The 26,609-nt window shown below is 42.9% G+C and overlaps 5 protein-coding genes, 1 long non-coding RNA gene and 1 other non-coding gene across 10 annotated transcripts in view; 4 read left to right on the top strand and 3 right to left on the bottom strand.

Moving 5' to 3' along the window:
- The window catches only part of myo10l3 (myosin X, like 3), a 47,655-nt gene extending 44,172 nt beyond the window's left edge, over positions 1 to 3,483 (bottom strand). For all 3 annotated transcript variants that reach the window (XM_076040239.1, XM_076040240.1, XM_076040241.1), the window contains exon 1: positions 3,184 to 3,483. In XM_076040239.1, coding sequence (XP_075896354.1) covers positions 3,184 to 3,204 — 21 coding nt within the window. In that variant the 5' untranslated portion in view covers positions 3,205 to 3,483. The remainder of the gene's footprint in view (positions 1 to 3,183) is intronic.
- Positions 3,484 to 10,475: 6,992 nt separating this feature from the next.
- On the top strand, positions 10,476 to 14,676 carry glb1l (galactosidase, beta 1-like). 2 transcript variants are annotated; one of them, XM_076039841.1, is made up of 16 exons: positions 10,476 to 10,698; positions 10,908 to 11,077; positions 11,196 to 11,346; positions 11,484 to 11,544; positions 11,617 to 11,711; positions 11,793 to 11,973; positions 12,075 to 12,133; positions 12,226 to 12,347; positions 12,496 to 12,536; positions 12,656 to 12,774; positions 12,863 to 12,937; positions 13,015 to 13,104; positions 13,194 to 13,307; positions 13,523 to 13,654; positions 13,901 to 14,125; positions 14,209 to 14,676. In XM_076039841.1, the coding sequence occupies exons 1-16, from the start codon at positions 10,633 to 10,635 to the stop codon at positions 14,410 to 14,412; spliced, it is 1,905 nt and encodes a 634-aa protein (XP_075895956.1). In that variant the 5' UTR covers positions 10,476 to 10,632; the 3' UTR covers positions 14,413 to 14,676. The 2 variants fall into 2 exon arrangements, with proteins under 2 accessions (XP_075895956.1, XP_075895957.1); XM_076039842.1 differs by lacking the exon at positions 13,194 to 13,307.
- Positions 14,566 to 19,170, bottom strand: ankzf1 (ankyrin repeat and zinc finger peptidyl tRNA hydrolase 1). Its single transcript, XM_076039840.1, has 16 exons — positions 19,101 to 19,170; positions 18,581 to 18,724; positions 18,371 to 18,495; positions 18,157 to 18,259; positions 17,859 to 18,061; positions 17,663 to 17,772; positions 17,383 to 17,536; positions 16,852 to 17,071; positions 16,669 to 16,767; positions 16,358 to 16,531; positions 16,117 to 16,245; positions 15,762 to 16,029; positions 15,551 to 15,662; positions 15,287 to 15,454; positions 15,134 to 15,204; positions 14,566 to 14,994 (listed from the first exon to the last, which is right to left on the bottom strand). Exons 1-16 carry the CDS (start codon positions 19,159 to 19,161, stop codon positions 14,868 to 14,870), a joined length of 2,268 nt encoding a protein of 755 aa, XP_075895955.1. The 5' UTR covers positions 19,162 to 19,170; the 3' UTR covers positions 14,566 to 14,867.
- A 212-nt stretch (positions 19,171 to 19,382) lies between these two features.
- LOC142897653 (uncharacterized) lies at positions 19,383 to 20,804 on the bottom strand. Its single transcript, XR_012928475.1, has 5 exons — positions 20,441 to 20,804; positions 20,064 to 20,164; positions 19,726 to 19,857; positions 19,531 to 19,652; positions 19,383 to 19,442 (listed from the first exon to the last, which is right to left on the bottom strand). It is a non-coding gene; the product is annotated as an uncharacterized LOC142897653 (long non-coding RNA).
- Positions 20,625 to 20,697, top strand: trnak-uuu (transfer RNA lysine (anticodon UUU)). Its single transcript has one exon. It is a non-coding gene; the product is annotated as a tRNA-Lys (tRNA).
- Positions 20,805 to 20,881: 77 nt separating the features above from the next.
- LOC142897652 (hatching enzyme 1.2-like) lies at positions 20,882 to 23,044 on the top strand. The gene is made up of 9 exons (XM_076040126.1): positions 20,882 to 21,247; positions 21,335 to 21,377; positions 21,464 to 21,526; positions 21,612 to 21,767; positions 21,906 to 22,023; positions 22,179 to 22,357; positions 22,453 to 22,534; positions 22,629 to 22,753; positions 22,836 to 23,044. The coding sequence occupies exons 1-9, from the start codon at positions 21,185 to 21,187 to the stop codon at positions 22,853 to 22,855; spliced, it is 849 nt and encodes a 282-aa protein (XP_075896241.1). The 5' UTR covers positions 20,882 to 21,184; the 3' UTR covers positions 22,856 to 23,044.
- Positions 23,045 to 23,287: 243 nt separating this feature from the next.
- Positions 23,288 to 26,145, top strand: LOC142897651 (hatching enzyme 1.2-like). The gene is made up of 9 exons (XM_076040125.1): positions 23,288 to 24,144; positions 24,287 to 24,338; positions 24,450 to 24,509; positions 24,589 to 24,741; positions 24,828 to 24,945; positions 25,042 to 25,220; positions 25,340 to 25,421; positions 25,519 to 25,643; positions 25,733 to 26,145. The coding sequence occupies exons 1-9, from the start codon at positions 24,073 to 24,075 to the stop codon at positions 25,744 to 25,746; spliced, it is 855 nt and encodes a 284-aa protein (XP_075896240.1). The 5' UTR covers positions 23,288 to 24,072; the 3' UTR covers positions 25,747 to 26,145.
- Positions 26,146 to 26,609: the final 464 nt, after the last annotated feature.

Genomic DNA, 26,609 nt, shown 5'->3' with positions numbered 1-26,609 from the left:
TTCTTGAAGTAAGGGGGGGGGGGGGGGGGGGGGGGCGCGGTGGAAACAATGTTGCATCACAAAGCTGAATGTTTGGTAAATGTGGGATATTTGGAAACTGAGCCCAGCATGCAGCAGGGGTTTTGGTTTCATTAGGAGGCCGGGATTATCCCGGTTGTTGGGTGTGCGGTCAGACAATGCCTGTTGGTAATTAGTCCCAGCGCTCTCGTGACAGATTAAACCACCTCCAGACTCTGGTAAAGCTGCTGGAGCTCTGCTGACGTACACATAAACCACGGCCTTAATAAAAAGAAAAAACTCCCTCTGTTTCTTCACACATGCAATAAAGAAAGTCAGTGCTTTTCATTTGGCCCCAAGTTGCACTAATAAAGCTCTTCCAGTTAAGCTGCTGTTAAGAGTGACGTCGCCCAAAGGCATGCATCCATGCATCCTTCCCTTCTTGCATCCTCACTTCACTTCCTGACTTCCTTCCCTTGCACCATCGAGCCACGTGCACGGCTGGAGGTGACGAGAGACGGACTCGGATTCGACTGCAGTGGCAGCTGTGTAGGAAGTGACAACTGGGTAGAAAAAAAAAGGCTCCCAGGAAGAAAATAGTCTGGCCTCTGGAGCCGGATGGCCTTTCTCACGTTACCGTCTGAGCGCTGGATACTAGGCCGAGCCCGCCGACCCGCGGCCGCAGGCTTCAAAGGGGCCTTCGGACTTAGAAACAGCAGACAGGGCTGCGAGGGACGTTTCAGGATAGGGAGGGAATGTGTCAGCCTGGGTGTGTGTGGAGACGGTGTGAAACCTAAAGCCTCGACACGGCGGCTCTACAATGCGAGGATGACTGGCGGCTGCGACTGGGAATTTCAGGGGTCACGGCTGGGATTCCCTCTGTCACACCGACTTTGGCAGCGAGGAATTTGGTGTGCAACGCGAGGCAGGAATTAGCGGAACACGGAAAGGTCTTTTATAGATGGTTACAGCTGCTGTTATTAAAAAAGGAAGCTATGAATTTAGAAGCTGGGCCTCAGAAGAAAAAAAAAATCAGTCTGGAGTGCCGTTACAAAGTCGAAACCTGAGATCTGGTGCATAGTCGGGTTTTTAGCTGTCAAGGACGGTCAAAACCCACAGCTAGGCGGAGGTAGGAAGGCACAGACGAGACCCCTGACACACTCCAGACGCCCATGTGTGTTGGGCGGATCGTATTCAGTCATAGGATGGCCTGGGCGAGGACTCTGCTGAGGGTTTTATGCCGCTTTGTCAGCTCCTGAGGGGGGAAATCTTCAGCGACGAATGGGATGGGCTTTCCTCTGAGCACACACAAAAACACACACACACACACACACACACACACACACACACACACACACACACACCCCCTAGTACCTGCCCTGCACCACCTCTAAGGTCACGAACATAACACCTCATGGGTCCTACGCTGACACAGAGCATTGAGCAAGAGAAACTGACCGAAAAGTACAAGCCAATAATTTCATCAATAAACCTGCAGAGGAATTCTGTTAGATCGGGGCGCAAGTTGACATATTAGGGCTTTAAAAAAAATAAAAATGAATAGGTTGACACCAGAACGGTTGTCAACATAATGTGATTTGATTCTGAAGATTGGACGTCCAGTGATAGATGGTGCCTCACATTTGTCCCACTGCGCTTGTTTCCACTGATGTGACTTTAATCCTTCGTCTTGCTTCAATTCCAGAAATGCCGCTTAATTAAATCCACCCTGGTCACACTGAACAAGTAAGTTCAGACTGCTGGCGTCCCTCCATGACCCGGCAACCATTTTAAAAAAAACAAAACAGGACATTTCATTCATTCAAATGTGTGGAAAGGCATGTGTGAACGCCATGGAGCCTTTTTTTCACCCAATAAACAGCTGTGAAGGAAGTGTCTGACCTCAGACTTCATGTCTGTTCATATTCAGCTATTTTAAACAACTGAGAGAAGAGAGACATCATGTACAATGTCAAAGAAGAAAAAATATAGAATAATGACCTTGACCTCATAAATCTTTTGAGGAAAGATTGGCACAAGGACAAAGGACAGAGACACACACACACACCAGGTGACACATGAAGTCAAATCAGGAGGCAAGATCCAGCTCATCAGGATAACAAGGTTTGTTTGCAAAAGAAAGTGCAAGTGAAGAAGTAAAGTTTATCTTTGGAGACGAGTAAGAGGCTGTGCATTGTCCAGAGGTACAAGAAGATGGTATTCTGTAGAACATTACTACTCAGTCTGAGCCTTGTCTCGGCAACAACGTGCGGAATCCGGTTCATCCCGACTCCTTAATGCGGAAATAAACAACATTATCCTGGAAATCACAGGCAGACAAGACGATCACGTACCGACACTTTCCTTCCCATTAACTTCTGAACTGAAGGCTGATCAAATTAAGGATGTGTTGCTGCTCGACATTCTGCACAGTCATGGAATGTTTTCACCGCCAGCTTCTCGTTAGCCTCAACCAAGAAGTGCGAAAGGTTTTCAGAAACAGCAAATGAACTCCACGAACTGTTGCTGTAGTTGCATCAGTGAGGTTGCAGTACAGTGCCGCTGATGCTGCGGGCGGAGGAGGAGGCGAGTGCATGGCATCACTCTACACACACCCTGTCTGTCTGTCTGTCTGTCTGTCTGTCTGATGCCGCTGTGACTCAGGGGAGCATGACACATCAGACCTGCAGTCGGTCTTTACATTGCTGAGTGAGTGATGCAGTCTATGCAGTGTTCCAGATGATGAGAGAACGCTAACGTAAACTCTAGCAAGGTAAGATAGATAGATAGATAGAAAAATAAATAAATAATTAAATAAGCATCAAAAATGAGTCCACAATTTAAGGGTGGGAAACTTTTAAAGCAGCATTTTAGAAAACCTATAGCAGCTCCGAGTTCAGCTACATTGTGTGTCTCTGCCCAAATGAAGGAGACGACCCATCGCCGAGAAAGCATCACTATAGACACAACTAGAGCCGACTGAATGTTGAGAAACTTCCATATGTACCGGTAAGTACAAGTGGAGGTGATGTGAGAGGGTGAAGAGCATCGCTAAAAAACAAAAAACAAAACACAACAAAACACAACAAAACAAAAATCGCAGGCTCGCCATCTGAATTATTATGAACGAGTTGAGCCGCGGGTCCAAATCGTGCTTTCTCGAGAAAATGTTATGGCTTAACTTACCTCAACAAAGAAGCTATCCATCTTCAAACCGAGCCCGATCTCACGTCCCTTTGTAGTCTGACTTCAGGGTACCACCGCTGAGGAGGAGAGGAAGCTGGACTCCCGAACGATTTCCATCCGCTTCCTTAAAACACAGCTTTCAAAAAAAACATTTTTGTAATTCTGCCTCCGTTCGAGTAGAAGAATCAGGTGGGGGGGGGACGGGGAGGATATATTCGGCGCTCCGTCACTTTGTCTGAGACTTCACAGTAGTTTGTTTTTGTCCCGTGGAAGCTCCGCCGCGCCGTCCTGTTTGCACTGCCGCTTGGTTTCAATGAGCCCGGCACATTATGCAGGCAGGCGGAGCCAGCCGCCTCGCTAGCCCCGCCCCTCCGGCATACGCCCTCCTTTCATTTGTGGCCGCTCGCACAAAAGGGGGCCTAATGGTTTTAACAGGAAGCGCAAGTTCCAAACAGGATTAAACACGAGGAATGGATACTTTTGCCAAGTGTTGCCAAGTGTCAGAGATACCAAGTCTTATCAGCAGAGGGCCTGGATTCACTCCCACAGTGCGAGCGGACAAGAAGGAGCACAATTATTTGGACTTCCTCCTTTGGGGAAAATGAACTGAAGCGGAAAAGGCAGATCTGGGGTGGAGATCTTTAGTCGTTGTTGTTCGTTTATTTTTCTTCCTCTCACATCTCAGGCAGGAAGTTCAATTTTAATTTTGTTTCAAAGACGACTGAATTGAATTGAATCCATTGTAATGTAAAGATTTGAATAAGACACTGAATATTAATTAAATATTGCTCTGCGAACTGGCGACTTGTCCATGGTGTACCCTGCCTTTGCCCTGAGACAGCTGGCACAGGCTCCAGCAGACCCCCCTGACCCTGATCTCAGGAAGAAGCGGGTATAGAAAATGAATGAATGAGTATTGCTCTGCATCAATATGAAAACAGGGATTCAATGAAATGGATGATTAGAAACGATAAGTATCTGGCACAAGTGTAAAAGTTATAATAATAAAAAAAAAGTGTCTTATTTTGTGGATTGTCAAGCAGTTTTTCAAAACATTTGCTAACTGGCAAAAAATAACTTTCTTACGTATCACATAGACACATCCAAGACATTACTTTTTCACACCATCAACATGGAAATAATGACAAATGACTGCTAGAATCAGTCGTGGCAGCCAGAAGGAAAACACACTGATCAATCTGCCATGTAACAACAGTTGAACTTGTCATTATTTTCCACTCCGCTGCCAGACACTGGTTAATCCATACACAGCAGTCGTGTTGCGGATATTGTGCCGCGTGTCTTGCATCATCGCTGTTGACTTTGGAGTCGCTAATAATGAAATGATGCAACTGAAAGAATGTTTTTTTCATCAACGTGACGTGGACTTTCTCTTTACAGTACAAGCCACGCCATATTAGTTATTTACTATGAATATTAAAATAATTTTGTACCTCATAAGTTATTGTTGTTATGTATTCTTAGGGCCCTGTCAATTCCATAAAAGATTTGGTCAAATATTTGTTCATGAAATAGTTGAGCTTCTCTCATTTCTGACCTGATATAAAGAGGTTTAATGTGGTGTTTCAGTAATTCCTGATTAATAACGTCAGAAGCCGCTTTCGTGAAAACAAACTAATCATTGTCTGGTTTGTTCTGGTAAGAACCTGAACAGAATCTGGTAAGAACTTCTGGGAAGAACTTGAACAGAATAATACATCAACAATCCTTTTTCCCAAAACAAAACTCTCTACCTCTATAAGCCCCTTTAGAAATGCCACTGCTGATATTGGCTGTAATTTTAATTTGTACATGGTATTATGTCTTTGTGTAAAATGACCAACTCCTTTTAAGATTGTAAGCATAAATCCTCATGGAAGCATTATTATTGTTATTATTTGCTGTGCTTTTTGTTTCTTATTCTTCTTGAATTCAGCGACGATAGTGTCTTTAAAAGTACTTAAACCTGCAGGTCATATGTCTGCTCTGAGCCTCAGTAAGGACTTAGGTCTAGTAATTACACATCACAATATGGAAGGATCAAGATTAAGGATTTAGGGCATTTATCTTAATGACACAATATGACCAGTCTAAACAATGTGTCATTATTTGACCTTAATCTCTAAATCAGAAAGGAGAGCTGGGTTCTCCCTAAGAGCTGCTCTGCTGACTCCATCCCAATTACACACAAAACTTTTGCCCGCAACCAAACGACAGTGAAAGAGCTGCTTTTTGACTGAGGCACTAATTTGACCCCTAAACATGCAGCGTGGCAACATGGCAGGCAGGGAGTGGATTCAGATCGAGGCCTTCCTTTCAATCTACTGGGAAGACAAAGAAGACCTGGAACAAAACATCCATTTGGTCATCAAGATCCCTGGAGAGTTTGCAAGGTGGGGAGGGTCCTCATCATGAGGCCTGCTGTTGTTGACTTTTTCAGTGGTCTCACCGATGGATTTGTCCTTTAAGTTGGCAGATGTAGAGGTATGGTGCTATTTTCTTTTTCTGATTTGTTGCCTGAAAACCAGTCATATCAGTGTGTCACTTTGGCCCACACTTGATGTATTGATGTTTAAAGAATAACAAAGTCAGCAATGCTTGGAGAACATTTTAATTTTGCTAATTGCAGAAAACAGCTTATTCAGGAGCCCTTTGTGCAAGAATCGATGCATAGGAGTCCAATTCATTCCAGTGCAAATGAGACTCGATTAAACAGAAATATTCCCATAGCTTAGAACCCACAGAAACAACTCCTTGCTTGTGTAAACTGTGAAAGAATTCAAGTTCAATGACCGATTACTGCCACTTCCTGCCCCAGCAGCATGAGTGCATTTGTGAAAAAAATGTGTCTTCCATGGGTGCATGTTGTCAGAGCCAGAATGTGTGAAAGATAAGCTATCAGCAAGCAAGGGCATTGCTTAAGGCTTTCGCTTAAGTTCAACTCTGTGGCTTTACTGTATACATGTCTAATAAAGCATGAAAAACAGAGCGGTCTATGTGGAGGCCTAATGGAGACAGGGAGTCTGTGGTGACCCTCCTACAGGCAGTTGAGGCCTCAGGCAATGTCATCCAGGTCAGGTGAAGGGCCCCTTAGCAGCCTAATGTCTAATAATGGGCTCTCCTGGTTCGTGAGTTTGGGATGGAGCTCCACCCACAGACTCTGAGCGACCATTTGATTGACCCCTGGCACAGACATGCACTTAAAACGAGACGGTTTGTTTATACGAGGGTCCGACTATCTGTGTGCTGCCTGCTGAACAGCAAGCACAAAATATTGATCCACAGTCAGTTACATCATCGTGGTGTCATGAACTGGACACAGCAAGGGGGGAATTCAATACAGTCTGATAGCCAGTGATCAAAGACAGTGAACTCCAGCCAAATGTGAGACTGGTATCAGAACTGATTAAAAAAAAAATCCTGCATCTGGATCCTGGATGTCATGTTCAATAACATTTGCCCGTGGTTTCAAATCTCATTTTTTATTGTAAATAAAAAAAAAAAAAAAAAAAAAATTAAAACCAATACTACAACAACATAGAGAATTTAAAACCCAAATCCAAATCGCTTTACCTGTACATACATATTATTGTCTCTGTCATGACACAAGTGACCCCAAAAAAACATCAAATACTTTAAAAAATAACTGACAAAAACAGATCAGAGCCAAAGATCAAGCACATGCGTGCAATGAATGTACTGGTAAGAGGGAAAGACAATTAAACAACTGAAAAAAATAATGCCAAAACAATTTATATTGGCAAGGATATAGTTTGTGTGTTAAGTTGAAGAGGTAATTTGCAGTTGCATGATTATCATACACTTCTTAGCGGTGATGTCATGGGTCTATCTGCTTCATAAGTCAAATTTTTTTTCTCTCTCTTTTGTCCGTCAGGAGCGAAGCAGATCACTGGACACACCCAGAGAGCAAAGGCAAGCAAAGACGGAGGAAGGGAGGAGAAAAGATATTAAAATTGATTGATAGGAGCAATAGTGTTGAGCTACGAGGCGGGCGGTAAGAGGAGGGAAAGGAACACAGGGATGAAAAAAAGAAGGGAGGAGATATTGAACGACAGCTTTAGACGGGGACAGTTCGATCTTTATCAGATCACTTGCGGCAGCTGCGTCGCATTAACGTGTAAAAATGTTTGATGACAAATCCTGGTGCCGCATGTATTAGATTATGTGGCAGATCCTGGAGCACCGCAGGGACAAGAAGCTGGCAATTCAAAGCATCACTCACACCTGTGCCAGAAATATTAGCTGAGGGTTTTCTTTTACTGTTATCATTATTTTTATTTTTAGAGTTGCAGGTCAAAAATTATGCCGTAACCTTGTTCCACCTTGTTCTATCCATACATGCATACATACACACATACATCCAGTATATATTTCAAAGTAGGAATTGAAAGTATTGAAATATTGAAATGTAGATTTTGTTTTGTTCTTTTGATGATGATTCTGAAGATGAATTGACTACGTCACCTAGTGTACGTGGATGAATGGTTGGTTGGATGGATAGATGAATGGATGATGGAAGGATGGATGGATGGGTGGATGGACGGATGGCTGTGTGTGTGCCCTGTATCAATTTATTTTGGATTTCTTTTTTAAGAGTCACATTTGTTGTAGCGACAAAAGGAAAATGGCCTCAGAAAACAAACACAGACTTCTATATAATAGTAAGTGAAGGTCAGGATTGGATAGCATTGATATTCAACCGATTATAGCAGAGAAAGAAAAGAACCCCGGCTGTTACCACGACTGTTAAGACCCTGACAGACCTCTGCGGCCTCAATGTCGGCGGTCCACATTTAACCGTCTATCTGACCGCTGACATTCCTCCTCCTCCTCCTCCTCCTCCTCAGACATGCCTGCATCCCGGAACACATACCATACCTTCCTCGAAGCTGAGGAATGAAGCCCGGCACTCACACACTTCCCATGCTCCCCCACGCTATCAACTTCCTGTTTGTTTATAGAGCGTCTCGTTTCAGTGCTCCCACCACAGTGTTGCATCCTGTCTGCTCCTGCCGTTGTGGAGCAATCCTTTTAGGAAAAAAATGAATTAAAAAAAACAAAACAAAACAGCAGAGATATGAAATACAAAGAAACCTAGTTAGTTTACTGGGGCATGATTGTTTATTGTTAAGCCTCTCGGAGCAGCTTTTTGTTTTTTATCTGTATGCCCATCTGACTCACTATGCACTCAGAGCCTGAGAAAACAGGGGGCACATTCCTGTAGGCATCCTGAGCTGAAACGGTGAACTGTGGGGGGGAACGCTGGATCGCTGCCTCATCCCGTATGAATCAACTCTCTGAGTCACACGCAACGTTTCTCACCTCGCATGTTACTGCGGCCACGCTGAGTTTTCCCTTATATGTTCAAAATGATGGGATCCGTGTCTTACATACACACAACAGTGATGTCGTAGCAAACAGCAGGTGTGTCACAAGTGCGGCAGTTGTAATTTCAGTGTTTTAATGTGAAGCGTGGAGAGTTTCACAAATTGATTTATGTTCTCTTAGGGTTCAACGACGCTTATATATTGGCTTATGTGAGTTTCTCATCATAGATATCATAATATAGCTATTGATTAATCTCCCCTACCCCTCACCTTCACAGGTGTTAAGAAGATGGAGTCAACATCTACAGGAGTCACTTGACACATTGTAAATGAATAACTGGGACTGACAAATTAGCACATTTACTGAACCCGGTGGTACGAGCACACTTTAATCAGAAAAGGTGTTTATGACATTGAGAGGCCACATACTGCTGCACGTCTCATAACCCTGTCTTCTTTTTTCTCATGTCAATGGGTTTAAAGCCTCAGTGTGGCCCACATCCCATCAGCTGTTCCACATGAACTGTATATCTAAGTGGTGGGGGGTAAATTGGAGTGAGTGGGTGGGTGTGTACGGCTGCTTCTGTACACCTGCCTTCACCAGAAACAACAAAAGAGGGCTCATTTGGTGTGGAGGGAGGGGGAGGACTGCAGTCTAATTACAGACTCGGGGGAGATGACTTCATTGAGGTGACACCCAGCCCTGGGGTGGCTGTTCCTCCTGAGTCTCCTCCTGTCACATTTTCTGCCTCTACAATTACTGTAGACTGGGTCTGCCCTCCACTTCATAGTTGTAATTAAATGGCTGACAATGGCATTTTTGCTAATAAGATAAAGATTTTGCGAGTTGTGCTGTGAATGGAAACATAAGCTCCTCTGACACAGTGTCTGCGATTGCAGTTATGTGAATTAAGCAATGTCTGTTTGTCTTTGTTCTTATTCACTTCCTGCAGATTTCCACTTAAGCTGGAGTTTCTCACTAAGTGCCCGGGATGCATTAGTCACTGGCCTTTTTTTCTGTGGCCAGACCATCCATTTTCCTCAATCTCTGGGGTTTAAGAGATGGGATACCGTCAAGCACTCCTCAGGCACTATCTTGCACATAACTAAATTACAAGGCCGTGTATGTCAGTCCTCGTCCCAGTCTCAGGACAATTAAGTGTGTCGGACAGTGGGCTAACGAGCATCAGAGCCAGAGCTCTCCTATTATCTTCATGCGGAATCTGCACCCCCTTCAATCTTTGAAAAGGGTGATTGATGGATAAAGGGAAAGAACCAGAGACAACATTACTTTATAGGCAATCATTACCGCTGGTGAAGCGGACTGCAGAGATGCCATAAAAGCATGTTGTTAATGCATGCGTACACAGCCATGTGAACACAACAAGCCAACAAACAGGCGCCTATAGATGTTATTGGACCGGATTACAAATGTTGTGCATATATATATATTATATATCTGTCTGTCTGTCTTCAAGTAAAGAACTCAGCTTTCTTCAAAGTCTGTAACTCTCTAGACGTTATAACGTTATAATATTTATTTTATAATAATGAATTATAAATATCGTGTTCTATCTTTTCCTTACTTCGAAACATTTCAACGCAAAGCTTCAGCTTCCTGCGCCATTTTAAAAGGTACTGGCGCGCCACCTAGTGCTTAGTACAGATATTGCTCCACGCATGTAACGTGAAAGTTTTGAAGGCGCCACGAGGTGGAAAACACTAAAGCAAGGCGAAGTCAGTCAGTGCGCCACTACGGAGGGTTTAATTGGGCTTCTCACGTTTTATTTTTTTATTTATTTTTTTGGTTTTGTTTCGATGTTGTTTAGCATGTAAATACACAGTGAACAACTTCTAAACGCGTCTGTTTGGTAGGGGGGCAACATTTGAGACGGGCTGGGTTGAACCAGGCGGTGTTTGGGACCCTGCTCCGCGCGGCTGACACTCAGTCACATGACTGTCCCGTGGAAGCAGAGGCAGACAGGGACGTGAACATTTTGCATACATGTGCGGCTGTAAACAGTGCGGCTGTGACTCCACACAGCGCTCCGCAGAGAACTAGCCATGATTTAGACTCAACTCTCACAGAAAGCTGGCGGAAATGGCTGCCGGCGTCTTGATCTTCGCTGCAGTGGCAGCTTCCTGTTTGGCTGCCCGCGAAAGTCTGGTAAGAAATCAAGTGCGTCATGTAGAACTTTTTTTCAATAGATAACACGTGACCGTAACGGTACTTCCTGTGAGGGTAGTAAGTTTTCATTCAACGCAAGTTGTCACACTTCTTTACAAATCTTTGTCATTCATTTAAAATAAATAAATAAATGAATGCTCTATTAACTTTAACGACACGCAAACCTTTCAATGAAACATGTTCCACAGGTCTCTGGGGAAAGGTCCTTCACAATAGACTACAAAAACAACTGTTTCCTCAAGGATGGAGAGCCATTCCGGTACATCTCAGGCAGCATCCACTACTCCAGAGTCCCACGCTTCTACTGGAAGGACAGGCTTTCAAAGATGTACATGACGGGTCTCAATGCTGTCCAGGTGTAAGTGTTAATTAAGTAAGCTATCTGCACCTGCGTTCCATATCCTTACAGGTTTAGTGTCAGTAAGGCATGTTATGTTGTCTTATTTTGTGTCTATCTATCTACTCATTGGATACAGCTACATCCCCTGGAACTTCCACGAGGGAACACAGGGGGTCTACAACTTCACAGGTGACAGGGATGTGGAACACTTCCTGGATCTGGCCAATCAGACGGGCCTCCTGGTCATCCTTCGCCCAGGGCCATACATCTGTGCCGAGTGGGAAATGGTGAGATGGTAAAACTGCGAAATTGTTCGCACAGATGATATTAGCAGGTTATTTCCTTCCTCTTTTCATTGTATCAGTGGTTCGCATTTGTCAGGATGACCGAAAAACAAAGTCTAAGTCTGTCTCTGTCTTTTCAGGGAGGACTTCCGGCGTGGCTGCTACAGAAGCCAAACATTATACTTCGATCTGCTGATGCAGGTACAGCATAGGCTGGCAGATTTCACATTATAACATATTATATATGTGTAATATCTATTGATTGTATTTCAGATTATATTGAAGCGGTCAGCAACTGGATGGCTGTTCTCCTCACTAAAGTCAAGCCCTGGCTGTACGTCAACGGTGGCAACATCATAACTGTGCAGGTTGTTCCCTTTATTATTAGTTATTTATTTTTAATAGTTAACTATATACCCATTTAAATAAATATATTTCTGTAACTGAAGGTGGAGAACGAATACGGAAGCTACTTTGCCTGCGACTACAACTACATGCGTCACCTGCGGGCTTTGTCCCGCTTCTTCCTGGGCGAGCATACGGTGCTGTTCACCACAGACGGGAACACAGACAAGGAGATGACATGCGGGACTCTGGAGGGATTATACGCCACAGTGGACTTTGGAACAAGTACTGCATGACTGCACTTAGAGGGATGCTGTCGCATTTTCCCTGCGTCACTCGGCTAAATTGAATTTTCTGCTCGTTTTTCATTTCTTCCCCCGTTTTAGCAAACAACGTGACTGAAGCTTTTGAACGGCAGAGGCGGTACGAACCTCACGGGCCCCTGGTCAGTGAGGCCTTAACTCGACAAAAGTCCCCCCCCCCAAAAAAAAAAAAAAAAGGTGAAAGTAAACTGACAGTTTGGAGTTGATTTTGCAGGTGAACTCAGAGTTCTACACTGGCTGGCTGGACCACTGGGGGGATCAGCACGCTGTCGTCGATCAGAGGAAGGTCAGCCTTGTGCTGGCTGAAATGCTAGTTATGGGGGCCAACGTCAACATGTGTGTAGTCCTCGATATTCATCACACTGTTAGGCGAAGAATCTTTCACATTTTTTTGCTATTGTTGTGAATCCCATTGTTTGGCCAAAACAAATGAGCTGAAAACACTCCCATTTAAAGGTGAATATACATCTCTATTTTCTCTCAGGTACATGTTTGAAGGAGGAACTAACTTTGGCTACTGGAACGGTAAAGTCTCTGTAAAGTCTCTGATTTATTCACTTATTTAAAATGCATGTATATACTCAGCAGGGATGCATCAGGCGCTGCGTGGAATTAAATTAAGCTATCTTTTTGTCGCGTTGCAGGTGCTGATCATGACACAAGGTTCCGCTCAGTGGTGACCAGCTACGATTACGACGCCCCGCTGTCCGAGGCGGGGGACCCCACGGAGAAGCTGTTTGCCATCCGTGATGTCATAAAGCTGGTACTGTCAATTAACCCACCACCCTCTGAGCTTGCCGTTCCTTTTACGTTTATGTCTTTGAATCTAATAAATCACTGTTTCCCTGCAGTTCAGAGACGTCCCCGCTGGCCCCATGCCTCCTGCAACCCCCAAGTTTGCCTATGGTTTCGTCAACCTGAGAAAGGTGTTACTAATTCTCTCTTCTTTTTTTTTTCCTAGCTTTTAAGTTGTTGGAATTCTAAAAAGATTTTCCATGTCCAGGTGGGAAACATCAGCAGCCTGTTGGACGTCCTGTCCCCTCTCAGCCCGGTAGAATCAGAGCAACCTCTGACGTTTGAGGAGATGAAACAGGTGGGCTGGCAGGTCAACAGTAAAATTATTGAAACATGGAGAACTTCTAAACTGTTGCGTCTGCAACCTGCCGCATCCATTGTGCTCAGTTCTATGGATACATGCTGTATCGGACCGTGCTGCCCAGGGACCTCTCAGAGCCCACGCCACTTATCTCTCCGCTGAATGGGGTTCATGACCGTGCATATGTGTCCGTCAATGGGGTGAGCCTCTACAATGATCTTTTGTCTGCTGGCCAACCAGCATTCCAGGTTAGGTATAGAGAAAATACCATTAACTAAGCAGAACAGGTAGTAAGACCTTTTTTGTGTGTGTGTGTGTGTGTGTGTGTGTGTGTGTGTGTGTGTGTGTGTGTGTGTGTTGTTTTGGGATTTTTAAAATGATCTTGTCGGTGAGTACTGTGTGTTTGTGAGCCCAGGTTTACCAGGGCCTGTTGGAGAGAGACATGGTGCTTGTGCTGAACATCACTGGACAGCAGGGGGACACAGTGGACATCCTTGTTGAGAACATGGGTCGGGTGAACTTTGGCAGCAGGATGAATGACCATAAGGCAGGAAAACATAACCACTCAGCTAAATACTGAAAGATATGATGATTCCTTTTCAACATAGTCACTTTTCCTTCAACGTGCATCCTTTTGTTGGGACTTTTTTTCAGTATAACTATTTATTTAATTACCCATAGAATTAGTCTTAATAGTTGAGCCTCATATCATCATAAAAGTTTGAATGTTATATTACTTCCACCTTATTCACATCCACTATGACCAACCTTTTTTTTTTCTACCAACATGCAGGGCATCGTTAGCAGCTTATTCCTGGGTAAAGACGTCTTAACCAACTGGAAGATCTTCCCCTTGAACATTGACGGCGCCATTTCCGGCGGCTGGCCTCATTCAGACAGTCACAGCTACAACAACCTTCAGAAAGACCCTTCAGCTGGGCCAACATTCTACTCAGGGACTCTACAACCCAACGGGGTAGCTAGGGACACCTTTCTAATGCCCAGCAAATGGACAAAGGTGGTGTTTAAGGGTTTTTTTTATTCTGTGACTTCTTGTCTTCAACATTGATTATATTATAAATTCTTACTTGTTTGCAACAGGGCCAGGTTTGGATCAATGGTAAAAACCTGGGACGGTACTGGCCAGCGAGGGGACCCCAGCAGACTCTTTATGTTCCTGGGCCTTTGCTCAGCGCCAACTCGCCCAACAACATCACAGTGCTGGAGCTGGAGAGTGCTCCACCCCATCTAATGGTCCTGCTCATGGACAGGCCTCAGCTCAGCGCTCCTGATGGCAAGTCCTGACAGAGCGCGAATTGTCGTGCAAAATGTTACAACATGAGTCGGCTTCGTGAATGTGGCGTTGGAGGTACACGTTCACAGCACCATATGTACAAAACATTACTGAATCCATCATCGGTTATTGTTCTCTGCACAAAGGAGTCACAGACATCGGCGCATTCATAATTGTTTTTAACAGTTACTCACTCACACCCGTAAAATATACAGTGTTATGAAACAGAATCATGTTTTATTATTGCAATTGCTAAATAAATTATCATTTTGTTATGTGTTGTATTTTCTTTTAAAATAATTTCATGAATTAATCATTGCCATGATGGGGAACAATCTTGATACAGATTTGAGAAATTACACTGCCCCTGAGAGGACCTCCAGGAGCAAATATGCATTTTTGGCACAGCGACCTTATCAGGTTTTAATTTGTCTTTATGTGACGGCTTCTGTCCAGGTGAGGTCTGTTAGCTTTTACCGGGAGGAGCGCTGGCTTTTCGATGTGCTTGGACACAGCGAGGTGTGCAGAATGAATAATCCAAGTACTGAAATGGGACCTTCCCCACCAGAGACTCCCCACAGGTCCAGCACCTCCTGGTGGCAGAGATGAGCACAAACATGCAACACAACACGCAGGGTTGCAGTTGACTCTTTTGATTGAAAAATTAACTATTTATCGCTCAATATAAAAGGTGTGCAATCAGTAATGCCGCTGTGGGCAGGCGGCACTTACTTGATATTTGAGAGGCTGACTTCTGCTGAAGCTACTTGCTGTGCCAACCTCTTCTCTGCAGCCAGAGCTCTCTAATTTAAAAAAAAAAAAAAAGGTTTGTCTCAAAAATGTTGGAATAAAAAATTTAAAACCAGACAAACTCGCATAACTCACCTTTTCACGGTCAGACAGAGACGCAAACCTCCTTTTTTCCTCGGCCTCCAGCTCTTGTTGCCTCTTTTCTTCCCTTTGTTTTTTTTCTCTCTGTTTTTTCAGTGCATTCTGGGCTTTTTTCTTCTCAAGCTGTTTGGACTCAATCTCTTCAGTCAAGGGTCCAGGAACCTTCCATGATCCAAATGAAAAGGTCTTTGTTAAAAAAAAACAACAACAACATGCATTTATATTCAAAGAGATACAGGCTTTGAGTTTGCTCTTCACCTGAGCCTTTTTGTAGTCATATCTGTCAGGATTTTCGCCCATATATTTCCGAAAGACATTCCTTGTGTCCTTGTCAGGGGCAACAATATAAGGAGTCTGACCTCTGTTATCTCTGAAAGGCATATTGTTTAATAAATTAATTAATAAACTTACTGCTCTTGCCATCAGTGCTGCAACTCATTATTGCCAAATAAAAAATAAATTCTCCCACCTGCAGGCTGGATCTGACCCGGCATCTAGTAGAAGGCTGACTGCTCCTTTCTGAGCAGCTGCTGAGGCGACATGCAGCAAAGTGAAGCCTGAAAGGTCAATGGGCTTACAGAGAAGAGTTAGAGCACTGGTGGTACCAGAGGGGTCGCTACTCTCTGCAGTGTCTCCAGGTGGCTGGAGGAGACTGCGGAGAGTGTCAACGTCTCCGACCTTACAGGCTGTAAACAGGGCGTCTCTCAGGCCGTAGTCCCAAGACGACTCCACACTTTCTACAAGAGGGAGGAGTAATATCATGCTTAGAAACAAATTTCTAAACAAGTGCACAGTATAGTCGGCTATCGGAAGGATTTCCTCACCTTTCAGTTCTTTCTTTGAATGGGCCTTCTTCTTCTTTGATCTTGTCCTTTGTGTGGTGTTTTCTATCGCTGCAGCCTCTGGTGCCTCCTCTTCCTCCTTCCCGCTGTCTGCTTCCACGTCACTCAGTTCTATCACACATGGACAAGACATTTTAAAAAGCCTGGGGAAATAAAGACTTTAGTCTGATGAGCAATAATGTAGTTCAACTTAAACCTCTCTCATGTCACAGTGTTGACCTACTGTCATTTTGCTTTGCGATGTCCTCCTTCTTTTTCCGCCTTCTCCTCCGATGCCTGGAGGGGCAGACTTCAAACTCCCGCAGGTCGAGGGTTCCAAGCGTCTGCTCCACCAACTCCAGCTGGACTTCTCCACCCTCCTCTTCATCCGAGCTGATAATTTTTTCTTGTGCTGTGTCTATGCACAAAAAGAAAGTGTCCTGTAATATGTTTTTTAATGCAATAAGCGACTGCAGTGTTGAAATAACAATAAATGTAAGCCTGATGCGGGTTCTGAAATTTAAAAAAAAAACCTAGAATAACCAGAGAGCTCACCTATCTCTGGCTCCATCTTTGCTTGAGGCAAATTCTTGATAGTTTTTTTCCAAACTTTCTTCGATGGACTGAAGACTGCAGACAGGTCTGCATCTTTCTCTAAATCAAGATAAGATGCAGACGGTATTTATCGCACCTTGGCTGAAAGTAAATAAGCAGATAACGTGTTATTATTCGGCTCACCGTAAATATGGACGGTGGAGAGCACCTCGTGCACCCTCTGCACTTCTTGAAAGGTTGCCCTGCGAGTGGGGAAAGGGACCGAGCGTATCCTGCCATCTTTTCTGTCCAGCGGAGCCGCACGGCCGCTGAAGATGGTTTTATTGTAGCTTGGTGCTCGCACATACACTGCGGAGGCTTCCCGCAGATATTGGGCCCATTTTTCCAGAAGATCCTGAATATCCTGTGCAGAGATTTTTCTGGTGTTTAAGCATCAGCACCAATTATTTGTTGTTTTACCTCAAAACTTAAAACGACTAAATACTGAAGACACATTTCCGCAAAGGTAGAATGCACGTTGAATGTCTCAATAACGTGTCAGTGTCTTAAGCTTAAGTCAACAACAAAGGAAGCAGTGTTTTTAAAAACAAAATTGTCGCATTCTGTTTACAGAGGTTTCTCTTGAGCAAATTTACAATAGCCACCTCAAATTTACCTTTGGGATTAAGGTTTGCCAACGCTGTATGAGTGCTGTTAGATAGAAGACAATCTTGCCTTAACTAGAGCTGCTTCATTGTAGCGCCTCAGAGCGGCCCCTGCAGACTTGGGCGCATGGCTTTGGTTCTGAGAGTCCCTGAGCCCTTGAGCAGTTCCTCGCTTGGCCCGCACAGTGTAGCGGTGGAAAGTCTTGTGCTGCAAGACTTCCTTTCTGTTAAAAAAAAAAAAGAGCGGAAAAGAAGAAACATCAGGTTGGGAAGAAGATACTTATGATTACAACCGTAGCCAGTGCTCAAACAAAATAAATGAACGGAAAAAGGTTTATTAAAAAAATTACCCTTGGAATACAGCACCAGCAAAGTGTCCTCCCCCAGTCATGAGAATGACCCACACAGTATTCTTGTTTATCGCCCTTAAAGATGATGTTGCATCTTCCTCAACGTCTGACTTCGGTTTAACAGAAACAGAAAAATGAAGTTCAATTTTGCAGTGACAAAACAAGACTGATTAGCTACACAGTTATGTGTTTTTACCTGCTTAGCTTTGCCCTGCAGAATGCAGCGGTGCACTGACAGATACTGTCCTGCTGAATTCTGGAAAACTACCTTACTGGAGGGCCGGCCCGTAATTAAACTGCTGTCTGTATCTTTATTGTTGCTGCCTGCTTCACCACTATCACTAGCTGAGTCCTCTCGGCTCGAATCAGACTCTGAGCCTGAGATACTTGACACGTCACCTATGAATAATCAACATGAAAAAATGTACATGGAGTCAGTTCAACAGTTTATCCTTGTGAAAGAAATGTCCTCATGGATGTGTCGGAATACTTACCAGCTCCAGTCTTCCTCTCAAACTCATCAGCTGAGACCGGAGCAGCTCCTGACATCTTCCGTCTTAGATTGAAGCGGTGCCAATCAAGTTTGTAGTGTTCCATCTGACAATTTAACAAAAAAAAAAAAAAAACAAGCTTAAGAAATGGCCTTGATAAAAAAGAAAAAAGAAAAAAAAGGACGTTCCCACTTGATTAATGTAGTTGTGGGCCCACCTGTTCCTCACGGTTACTAAAAGGGCATCTACAGGCTGAACAGAACATCTTGTCTGACACTTCTCTCAACAGACTCAGCTCTCTCTCTCTCTCTTTGTCCTCCTCTGGTGACTTGTCATCCAACCCTGAGAGGGAAGAAATAAAGTGGTGCATCTCAAACTGGCAGGATATCAATTTTTAAAAACTACAGAAAATAAAAATCACACCAACCTGGATGATCGGGCAACTTGCAGTAGTTGAACAGGGCAAGGTTCACTTCCCTCACCCCAGAGTAAACCTCATTTGTACACAAGTCGAAAACAATTACGCGGCGCTGAGCATCAGAGGCGGCCATCGTCGTGTTGGTGTTTTGACCTGAGGGAAGTGTCCGTAATGACATCAGAAACACAGGCACATTCACAACAAAGTGACCTGAGGTTTTCGTTCGGACACAACAATAATAACCGATGTCCGCCGGTCGGTTTAGCCAAGAAACAACTTCACGTGTTGTCGAGCATAAACATTGTTATCAAGCAGATAACTAGTTTTTAAGGTAGCGCTGCCTCATCTGATGTAACGGCCCAAACAGCTGCTGAAATAACACGTGCGCGAGTTTTTCTCTTTTTTTTTAACTGCCTCAAGCCAACCATTAACTATATAACTGATTTGCTATATTCGATCCCAGATAAAAATCCATCTGAATATTAACAATTTTAAGTGAGAGCTGGCAGGGATACAATTAAAAACTTACCGATCTCTCGTCGAAAAGATTCTGTCAAGTAAGCTCGTCGCTGCCTCTTCCGTACATACATACGGCAGCCTGCAAGCGTCAAAAAAAGTGATGACGCGGGAACAGCGGGGGAAAAAGCGAAAGAGGACTATTGATGACAAGACGAAACGTACAGTGTTTCTTCTCATGACTTTATTGGTGAAACAAAAAATAATACATAATTCCATATAGTCTGTAGCATTTAAAAATATATTAAAAACAACGTATTCTGTTTATAATTTTACAACACATAGTTAGTATATCACTTGGGTATTCTCCGTTTCCTTTTTGACTTGCTTGTCGGGGCCCGAGCCATGTCTTGAGCTGTTCAAAGATGAAAGAAAGACTGACTGTAAGGATTTTTTCCTTTAAATAAATAAACTGGTCCATACAAATGTGATTTGACACCTACCTGCCACATAACGAGCTTTGGCCTCTGCCAGACATTGTTTCACCTCTAAAATCTCAACAGTGAGGCTCCTGGCCTTGTTTGCCATGCACTCTGTCATTTTTTGTAGCTGTTCCCGATGATTACTAAAAGAAATAATACATGTGATCACGGTTTATCTGTTCAGGTCCATCATTCTACATACACCCAACCTGTTACCTGCTTCTTGAGGCTTCCCCATTCAGCAGGTCAGAAAGATGACTCTCTTCGTGCAGCAGATGATCTAGGTCTTGCAGCAACCCAACAACTTCACCATTTTCCCTGATCAAATCCAATTCATGTTTTTCAGAACTGCAAAGTGAGATTAAGGGTCAGAGGACAGACAAAAACTTTTGTCTCAGAATGAATTGATTCGCACAAAATGATGTAGGTACTGGCACATTTACTGGACACTTGTTGATGCAGTCTCTATCGGAATAATTGTTTATCACAGATAATTCCCATTTAGTAAGAGTTAACCGCACAATTTATTTTTTTTTGACAGTTTGGAATAGTACCATCGAGCGATGTCTTCCTCGGCAGACCGTCTTTGCTGTCGAATCTCCTCCAGTTGGCGATGGTTTTCAAAAATGGCTTGCTGAAGCGCTTCAATTTGTGCCTGCGTGAGGGAAACGCCGAGATATCGGCCTACACGTTACAAACAAAACACGATTTATAGTCGGAGCATTGATCGTCATTTCAAACGTTTGAAGTGACTATGATTAAACAACCAATTGTTTGGAATGATACGATTCAACCTGAGGACATTTCCGTTGTTACAAGACAAGTGGAACGCGTTCTCTAGCGTCGAAGTTGACGCAGACGTCGATTTGACGCTAAAACAGGACCACAGCCAGATGAGCACGAAGCAACGCTGCAAGTCGAAGAAACCCACCGTCGCGTTTGTGTTGTGTGAGCAAAACGTATCTCCAGAAAACGCGGTCATGACGACTCGTGTAACGCTAACTCGTGGACTGCGGAATGGACTCTCTTCTTTCGTGAAGTTTTAACAGTTATTCTCTCACACGTGCTCGTGCAAGGCAGGGTATATATTGACCACTTCCGGTCTGATCGTCAGAGCCCGGATAGCTCAGTCGGTAGAGCATCAGACTTTTAATCTGAGGGTCCAGGGTTCAAGTCCCTGTTCGGGCGAACATTTTTGCCCCTATTTTCTCTTGCAAGGGACAATGATGTACGTATGAACGTAATTCGTGAAACCATGTAAATGATGAGTTACACGTAATCCAAAATTAGTACCGCAAAATAGCATGCAACCAGTCAGCAATCGTAACTTCAGCGCATAGAAAACAACACTCCTGGTAACGTATGAGACATTTTAAGCTCAAAATTGCCCCAAAACCTGTGCCAAACATTAAACCATTTCATTTAAAGCCAGCCACTGAAGTGGGACTGTTATTACACGCGGCGAGACCTCACATTATCGTTCTGTCGGAGTTGTTGTTTATGAAAGAATCAAACTAGTTTAAGGATTAAAGCTGCTCGCAAACAAATAACAGTAACCCTGTAATTTAGCAGAGATGATCCCAGGTATTATCTACAGACAGTGATTGGGGACACCTATAAAGCAAGGTGCTTCTTGCAAGCACAATGGCAACACTGAGGATACAGCTGGCTGTCGATGATGGAGGGAATCGTCCTCTTCTGCCTGCTTGCCACCTTTCTCTCAGCTGTGCACGCTCAGGTACTGAAAAGAAAATGCATTCATGATTAACATTTATTTTATTCTGCACTGGGATTCATGACAACTTTTTCTTTTTTTTCCCTCCAGGATTTTGTGTACAGCCCAAAATGGGGACCCATTGGCTACAAAGGTAAATAATGACAAAAACAGCAAATGTGACAATAGCAGTAGTGGGGGGGAAACGCATGCATTGACTGAAAATCTTTTTTGTTTAAGAAAAAGAAGAACACGCTGAGCTGACTGCAATGGATGAAATAATTAAAGCCAACGAGATCCATGGTTAGTCTCTTTAGATTTAACACAGTATCAAAAAAGAATTGAACCTTTGTCCTTGTAACAAAATCAAATGTTGACCTGGTTTCAGTGCACGGGATGATAGACGGCACTACGAGCCTCAGAGAGGGGGACATCGCTGTTTCTGCTGGAAGACGCACCAAAGTGTGTTTTGCTCGTAGCTGTTTGTGGTCCAAGTCAGTAGATGGACGTGTCTACGTTCCATTTAGGCTTTCCAATGAATACAGTAAGTTATGCTTCTTCAAGTTTGAATATTAATACATAAAGTAAAACACTTTTAGGATTCAAAGAAATGTGATGAGTGAATGTTCACAAATTGTCAATATCCTCCCTGTCTGTTCTGCCCAAATTTTCAAATGAACAGCTGACATTGAGTCGAGGCTGATACAGAGAGCGATGGAAAACGTCGAGAGAGGTACCTGTGTGAAGTTTGTTCCTCGCACACACCAGCAAGACTTCATCGACATACTTCCAAAGTCTGGGTGAGTGCCTTTGCATGTAAAGTTTAATTCCCTCCATCCATTGTCGATTAAGTTAAAATGTGACTTATGTGAAATAAAGAAACGAGCGGGCGTAATTCTCTCCAGATTTACAAGTCAAACGTGAACAAATAAAGCTTTCATCATCCATAATCCAGGTGTTGGTCCTACCTCGGCGCTCGTGGTGGGAGACAGACGGTGTCTCTCCAGAAACCTGCGTGCCTCCGTGTTGGAATAGTTTCCCATGAATTCATGCACGCTCTGGGATTCGTGCACGAGCAGTCCCGCTATGACCGGGACAAATATATCACTGTCATGTGGCCAAACATTTGGAGAGGTACATTCAGGAGGGATAAATTAAAGTCTTACAAAATGATTAGAAATGTATTTCTCTTGCATATAAAACAGTTTATATTTTTTGATTTCCCAAAGACCGATTGAGGAATTTTGAGAAATTCAAGACCGACGTTCAAGACCTGCCATATGACTATGCTTCAATCATGCATTTTGGGAAGTAAGTGATGAAGTGATGACTGGTCACATCACTGCACGTTACGTTATGAAGTGATTCTGCTGCTGTTGCTAAACTGATGGATGTGCACGCACAGGTATGCTTACTCCCAAGATGGAGAGCCGACAATCATTCCAAAGACAGGAAGGAAAATAAAGCTTGGCCAAGTAAACGAACTCAGTCGAATTGACAGGCTGAAAATCAACAAGCTTTATCAGTGCGGTGGGTGCCAGACAATTTCAGCTAGTGGGAGACATGTCACCTCCTGTCATAATATCTAAACCTCTTCTCTCTCCTTCTGCAGGTGATGTGGACGACAACTAACCAAACTGAACCGCAGAGGAAGAGGAATTCCCTCTTGAACAATGTAGTGCATTGATGTGAATTGATGTGAAACACTATGAAAAGAAATCTCTCAATAAAGATTTATTCACCCTTTCAATCAGCACTTATCTTGCCACTGTAATTCTTTGCCATGTGTCCAATGTCAATAGGATTGAGAGCCAAAGCTCAAAATGATAGATAGATAGATAGATAGATGGATGCAGTACAATAGATACTTTGTTGAACACCAGGAGAAATTTGCATGATGATTTTCTTCAAATAAAAACATAAACACATAAAACCTGTTTCTCACACAGAGGTTTCTCATTCCCATCACTACATAAAATTCATCTGAATGTCATTAATGAGCCAAAGTTTTGTCAAAATAATAGTTAGAAATAAAGAAATAAGTTTCTTAATTTCCTTAAAGATTTTTTCCAAAAAACATATTATTACAGTAAAGATGTGTTTTTATGTCCTATGATTATAAACAAAAATGAAAGCAGAAGAATAATGATTTTTTTTTTTTAAATACTTTTTTATTAATTTACTTATATAAACAATTACGTTGTTTTGGGACATGTATTTAATGTTGTTCAAACTACAGTCATTCAAATCTTTGAAGTTTATGGAAATGATCTGTTCAGAGGCTGTATATCATAAAGTGCCAACACACGGGATTCTGTTTTCAATCGTTGGCCTGAAAAGTGGCCCTTCCGTCGAAAGATAAATAATATTTGAAAAGGAATGGGAATTTGTTTTTATATATTTACCCCAGCGGGCAAATGATCGCTGTTGGGATGGTTATCGGGCAATAGTTTATCGCAAAATCAGTGCTTGCAAGGTGCAGTTAGACATAAATTACCCGTCTGTTCAACTGGGTGGACAGTTATTGTCCCGATTGCGACTGCTGAGTTGCAGCGAGTCTGACAGCCAAACAATTTTAGGTGTCTCATTCATAAAAGTGCTGAATCTTAACGGGGACCTTGCTAAGTACAGGCCACGGGCGAAGGTCAGGATCAGGACCACCTGTTACCTGTGATCAGCCATGGACTCCAGTTAATGACACACGTTGGATGATGAGGGGGTCTTAATCGTGCTTTATCACGGAACACGCATCCAATCAGTAGCGAGTGCTGCAGGGCAAGTGGGTATATAGCTCCAGCAGGGGTGAGAAGCTCCTCCAGTGTTGAGAGCCAGCAGTCTGAACCTCAACAATGTATTCTGCTGTCATCGTGCTGGGTGCCTTCTCTGCCTTGCTAACGCAGGCACACTCTCTGCCCATTCAGGTGAGTGCCGAAAGGGAATTTTTCTTCTTTCTTCTTCTTCTTCTTCTTCTTCTTCTTCTTCTTCTGCATCTTTTTCTTTTTCTTTTTCTTTTTACTCTTGTTAGACTCTGAAAATCAATCATGCTGAACTTTCTTGTTATAGAATTCAACTGATGTAAATGAAGGAAAAGTGCGCTTGAAAAGAAAATTTTCAGGTGGGCTCTGCACACGGTTTTCTGTGCACTCCTTGCTATCAATAAATATACAACTAACTTTAGAGCAAGAAATTAGGCATGGCTGTTAAATTCATTTTTTTTTGTCTTTAGATGAAATTACAGAACGTGATGAAATGACAGCGATGGATAAAATCTTGATAGTCAACAGCAGTAAGTGAACGGAAACTAATCTTTTGTCTTTATTTATGTTTGAGACAAATGTGCTATTTTTTTCTCCCCCCATCATAAGAGCTGCGAGTCCCCAGAGGAATGATGCTGAGAGAGGGAGATATCGCCAGCACCTTCATGCGGAGCGCCATTACCTGTGCCAACAATGCCTGCCTGTGGCCCAAAGCAGTCGATGGATTTGTTTACGTACCGTACATCATCTCTCCGCTATACGGTGCGGTTGCAAAGATTTCAAGCAGTCTTGTAAAACTCTAGGGGATTTTTTTTTTCAACCCAAAATCTTTCCATCTACTACGGCAGATGACATGGACAGAATCACCATCGAAAACGGGATGAAGGACATTGGCAGTGGGACATGTGTCAAATTTGTTCCACGCACTCACGAGGCCAGTTTCTTGGACATCCAGCCTCGATACGGGTGAGTGCATGTCAGTGTTTTTGGTTGTTGTTTTTTATTTTCTGCTTCAACTTGACATTCTGATGATGACACATCATTTCTGTTCCACGCCACAAGCTGCTGGTCATTTCTGGGGCAGACTGGAGGAAGCCAGACCCTGTCGCTGCAGACTCCTGGCTGCATGTGGTCAGGGGTGGCTGCACATGAATTAATGCATGCCCTCGGCTTTGTGCATGAACAGTCTCGCTCTGACCGAGACCAGTACGTCACGATTATGTGGAAAAACATTGTGCCAGGTAGGGATGAAAATCAAATGAGCTTTTTCTTTATCTTTTATTTTTTTTTATGTTTGCAACAGTTTTTCTTGATAGGTTATTTCTCTTTTGAATATGAGCGATTGTTGATGTGTTTCCAGAACAAAGGCATAACTTCAGAAAACAGCTGACCAACAATCTCAATAGTCCTTATGACTATGGCTCTCTCATGCATTATGGAAGGTAAGCTGATATTTGGGGTAGCATAAATATAGACTTTATGCTTGTTTACAGAAATGCTGAATACTTACACGTCTTACCTCATGTACTTCTCATTCAGGTATGCCTTCTCTGAAGATGGTGGACCAACAATTATCCCCGTCCCAGATCCTTACGTTCCCATTGGCCAGCGAGATGGACCCAGTCTTCTAGATCTTCACAAGATCAATGTCCTGTATAACTGTGGTGGGTAAAATGACACTCATAATCGACAAAACAACCATATTTGAAGCTCAGTTAAGAATTGTTTTTCCCTCCCTTGTATCTTTTTGTAGGTATGAGTGATTAACTGGTTCCCGTGGATGACAGTCCATCAGATAGAAAACCAGCTCTTTCTCTCTGATCTGGAAAGGGGGGTGTTTTTGTCTTCTGGCCAGAACTGGATAATGCAGGCAACCTAACTTCAGCATTTTTATTTTCCTTTGTTAGTTTTGAATAGCATCAACATTTCTAACCACATATTCTAGATGTGTGCTTTCAGATTGTGTTCAGCCACTTCTGATCCTCTAAAGGTACAAATGTAAAAGAATTATTTAGAAAATAATGTCTGAGGACTTTCTCTAACTTACAACTACAACCAACTCACGGAGAAGTATTTGTGTCACGGAACAACATTGACAAATCAGTTTGACCTTTGTGCTGCCTTTCTCTTGATTTTGTTTTTTGCTTTATTTAAATAAAGAACATGCAATACCAAAGGCAATTTCCCCCATGTGTCCATTTCACTGTTTGTTGACATGCACCGCCTATTTGTATTTTTTTTTTAATCTGTTTTAGCAAAACAGCAACAAAAAAAATTACAAAAAACAAAAGAAAAAAATTGCTTTTGATGAATGAAACAAATTACAGTCCATGAACTATTTGTTAATTAGGGCTTCTAAACCTTTTTTTGAATAGCTTTTGCTACAAACATTTTCAATACATTGCAAGTTTAGCAAGCAATCAACTTTTTAAAAATTGTATTAAATTACTATCAGCATTTTGGTGCAATACCTTTTGAGACAAAAAATGTGAATTGAATTTTTTGAATTTGCAAATTACCTCGGTTAAAATGCATGTTAAATGCATGTTACAAGACCTATTATTTATTATATATTACACACTGGCCTCATTCCCTGGTAATATAAAGAAATATATATATGCATATACAAA

Source organism: Nelusetta ayraudi, unplaced genomic scaffold, assembly GCF_046127955.1.
Source record: "Nelusetta ayraudi isolate G7.1 ecotype Tasmania unplaced genomic scaffold, CSIRO-AGI_Nayr_v1 ptg000060l, whole genome shotgun sequence".
Lineage (NCBI taxonomy): Eukaryota > Metazoa > Chordata > Actinopteri > Tetraodontiformes > Monacanthidae > Nelusetta > Nelusetta ayraudi.
Note: the sequence above shows the minus strand (reverse complement) of the source record. Positions and strands in the feature narration are given on the sequence as shown.

Excerpts from the sequence above, each read along its gene's own strand:
- glb1l (XM_076039841.1), top strand. The coding sequence starts at position 10,633 with ATGGCTGCCGGCGTCTTGATCTTCGCTGCAGTGGCAGCTTCCTGTTTG. Across the intron at positions 12,938-13,014 it reads GTTTCGTCAACCTGAGAAAG|GTGGGAAACATCAGCAGCCT; the intron begins GTGTTACTAATT and ends TTCCATGTCCAG. Across the intron at positions 13,308-13,522 it reads CATATGTGTCCGTCAATGGG|GTTTACCAGGGCCTGTTGGA; the intron begins GTGAGCCTCTAC and ends TTGTGAGCCCAG.
- ankzf1 (XM_076039840.1), bottom strand. The coding sequence starts at position 19,161 with ATGTATGTACGGAAGAGGCAGCGACGAGCTTACTTGACAGAATCTTTT. Across the intron at positions 17,773-17,858 it reads TGCAGGGCAAAGCTAAGCAG|TCAGACGTTGAGGAAGATGC; the intron begins GTAAAAACACAT and ends GTTAAACCGAAG. Across the intron at positions 17,072-17,382 it reads ATGAAGCAGCTCTAGTTAAG|GATATTCAGGATCTTCTGGA; the intron begins GCAAGATTGTCT and ends ATCTCTGCACAG.
- LOC142897652 (XM_076040126.1), top strand. The coding sequence starts at position 21,185 with ATGATGGAGGGAATCGTCCTCTTCTGCCTGCTTGCCACCTTTCTCTCA. Across the intron at positions 21,768-21,905 it reads TAGGCTTTCCAATGAATACA|CTGACATTGAGTCGAGGCTG; the intron begins GTAAGTTATGCT and ends TCAAATGAACAG. Across the intron at positions 22,358-22,452 it reads GTGGCCAAACATTTGGAGAG|ACCGATTGAGGAATTTTGAG; the intron begins GTACATTCAGGA and ends GATTTCCCAAAG.
- LOC142897651 (XM_076040125.1), top strand. The coding sequence starts at position 24,073 with ATGTATTCTGCTGTCATCGTGCTGGGTGCCTTCTCTGCCTTGCTAACG. Across the intron at positions 24,339-24,449 it reads CTTGAAAAGAAAATTTTCAG|ATGAAATTACAGAACGTGAT; the intron begins GTGGGCTCTGCA and ends TTTTGTCTTTAG. Across the intron at positions 24,510-24,588 it reads AATCTTGATAGTCAACAGCA|AGCTGCGAGTCCCCAGAGGA; the intron begins GTAAGTGAACGG and ends CCCCATCATAAG.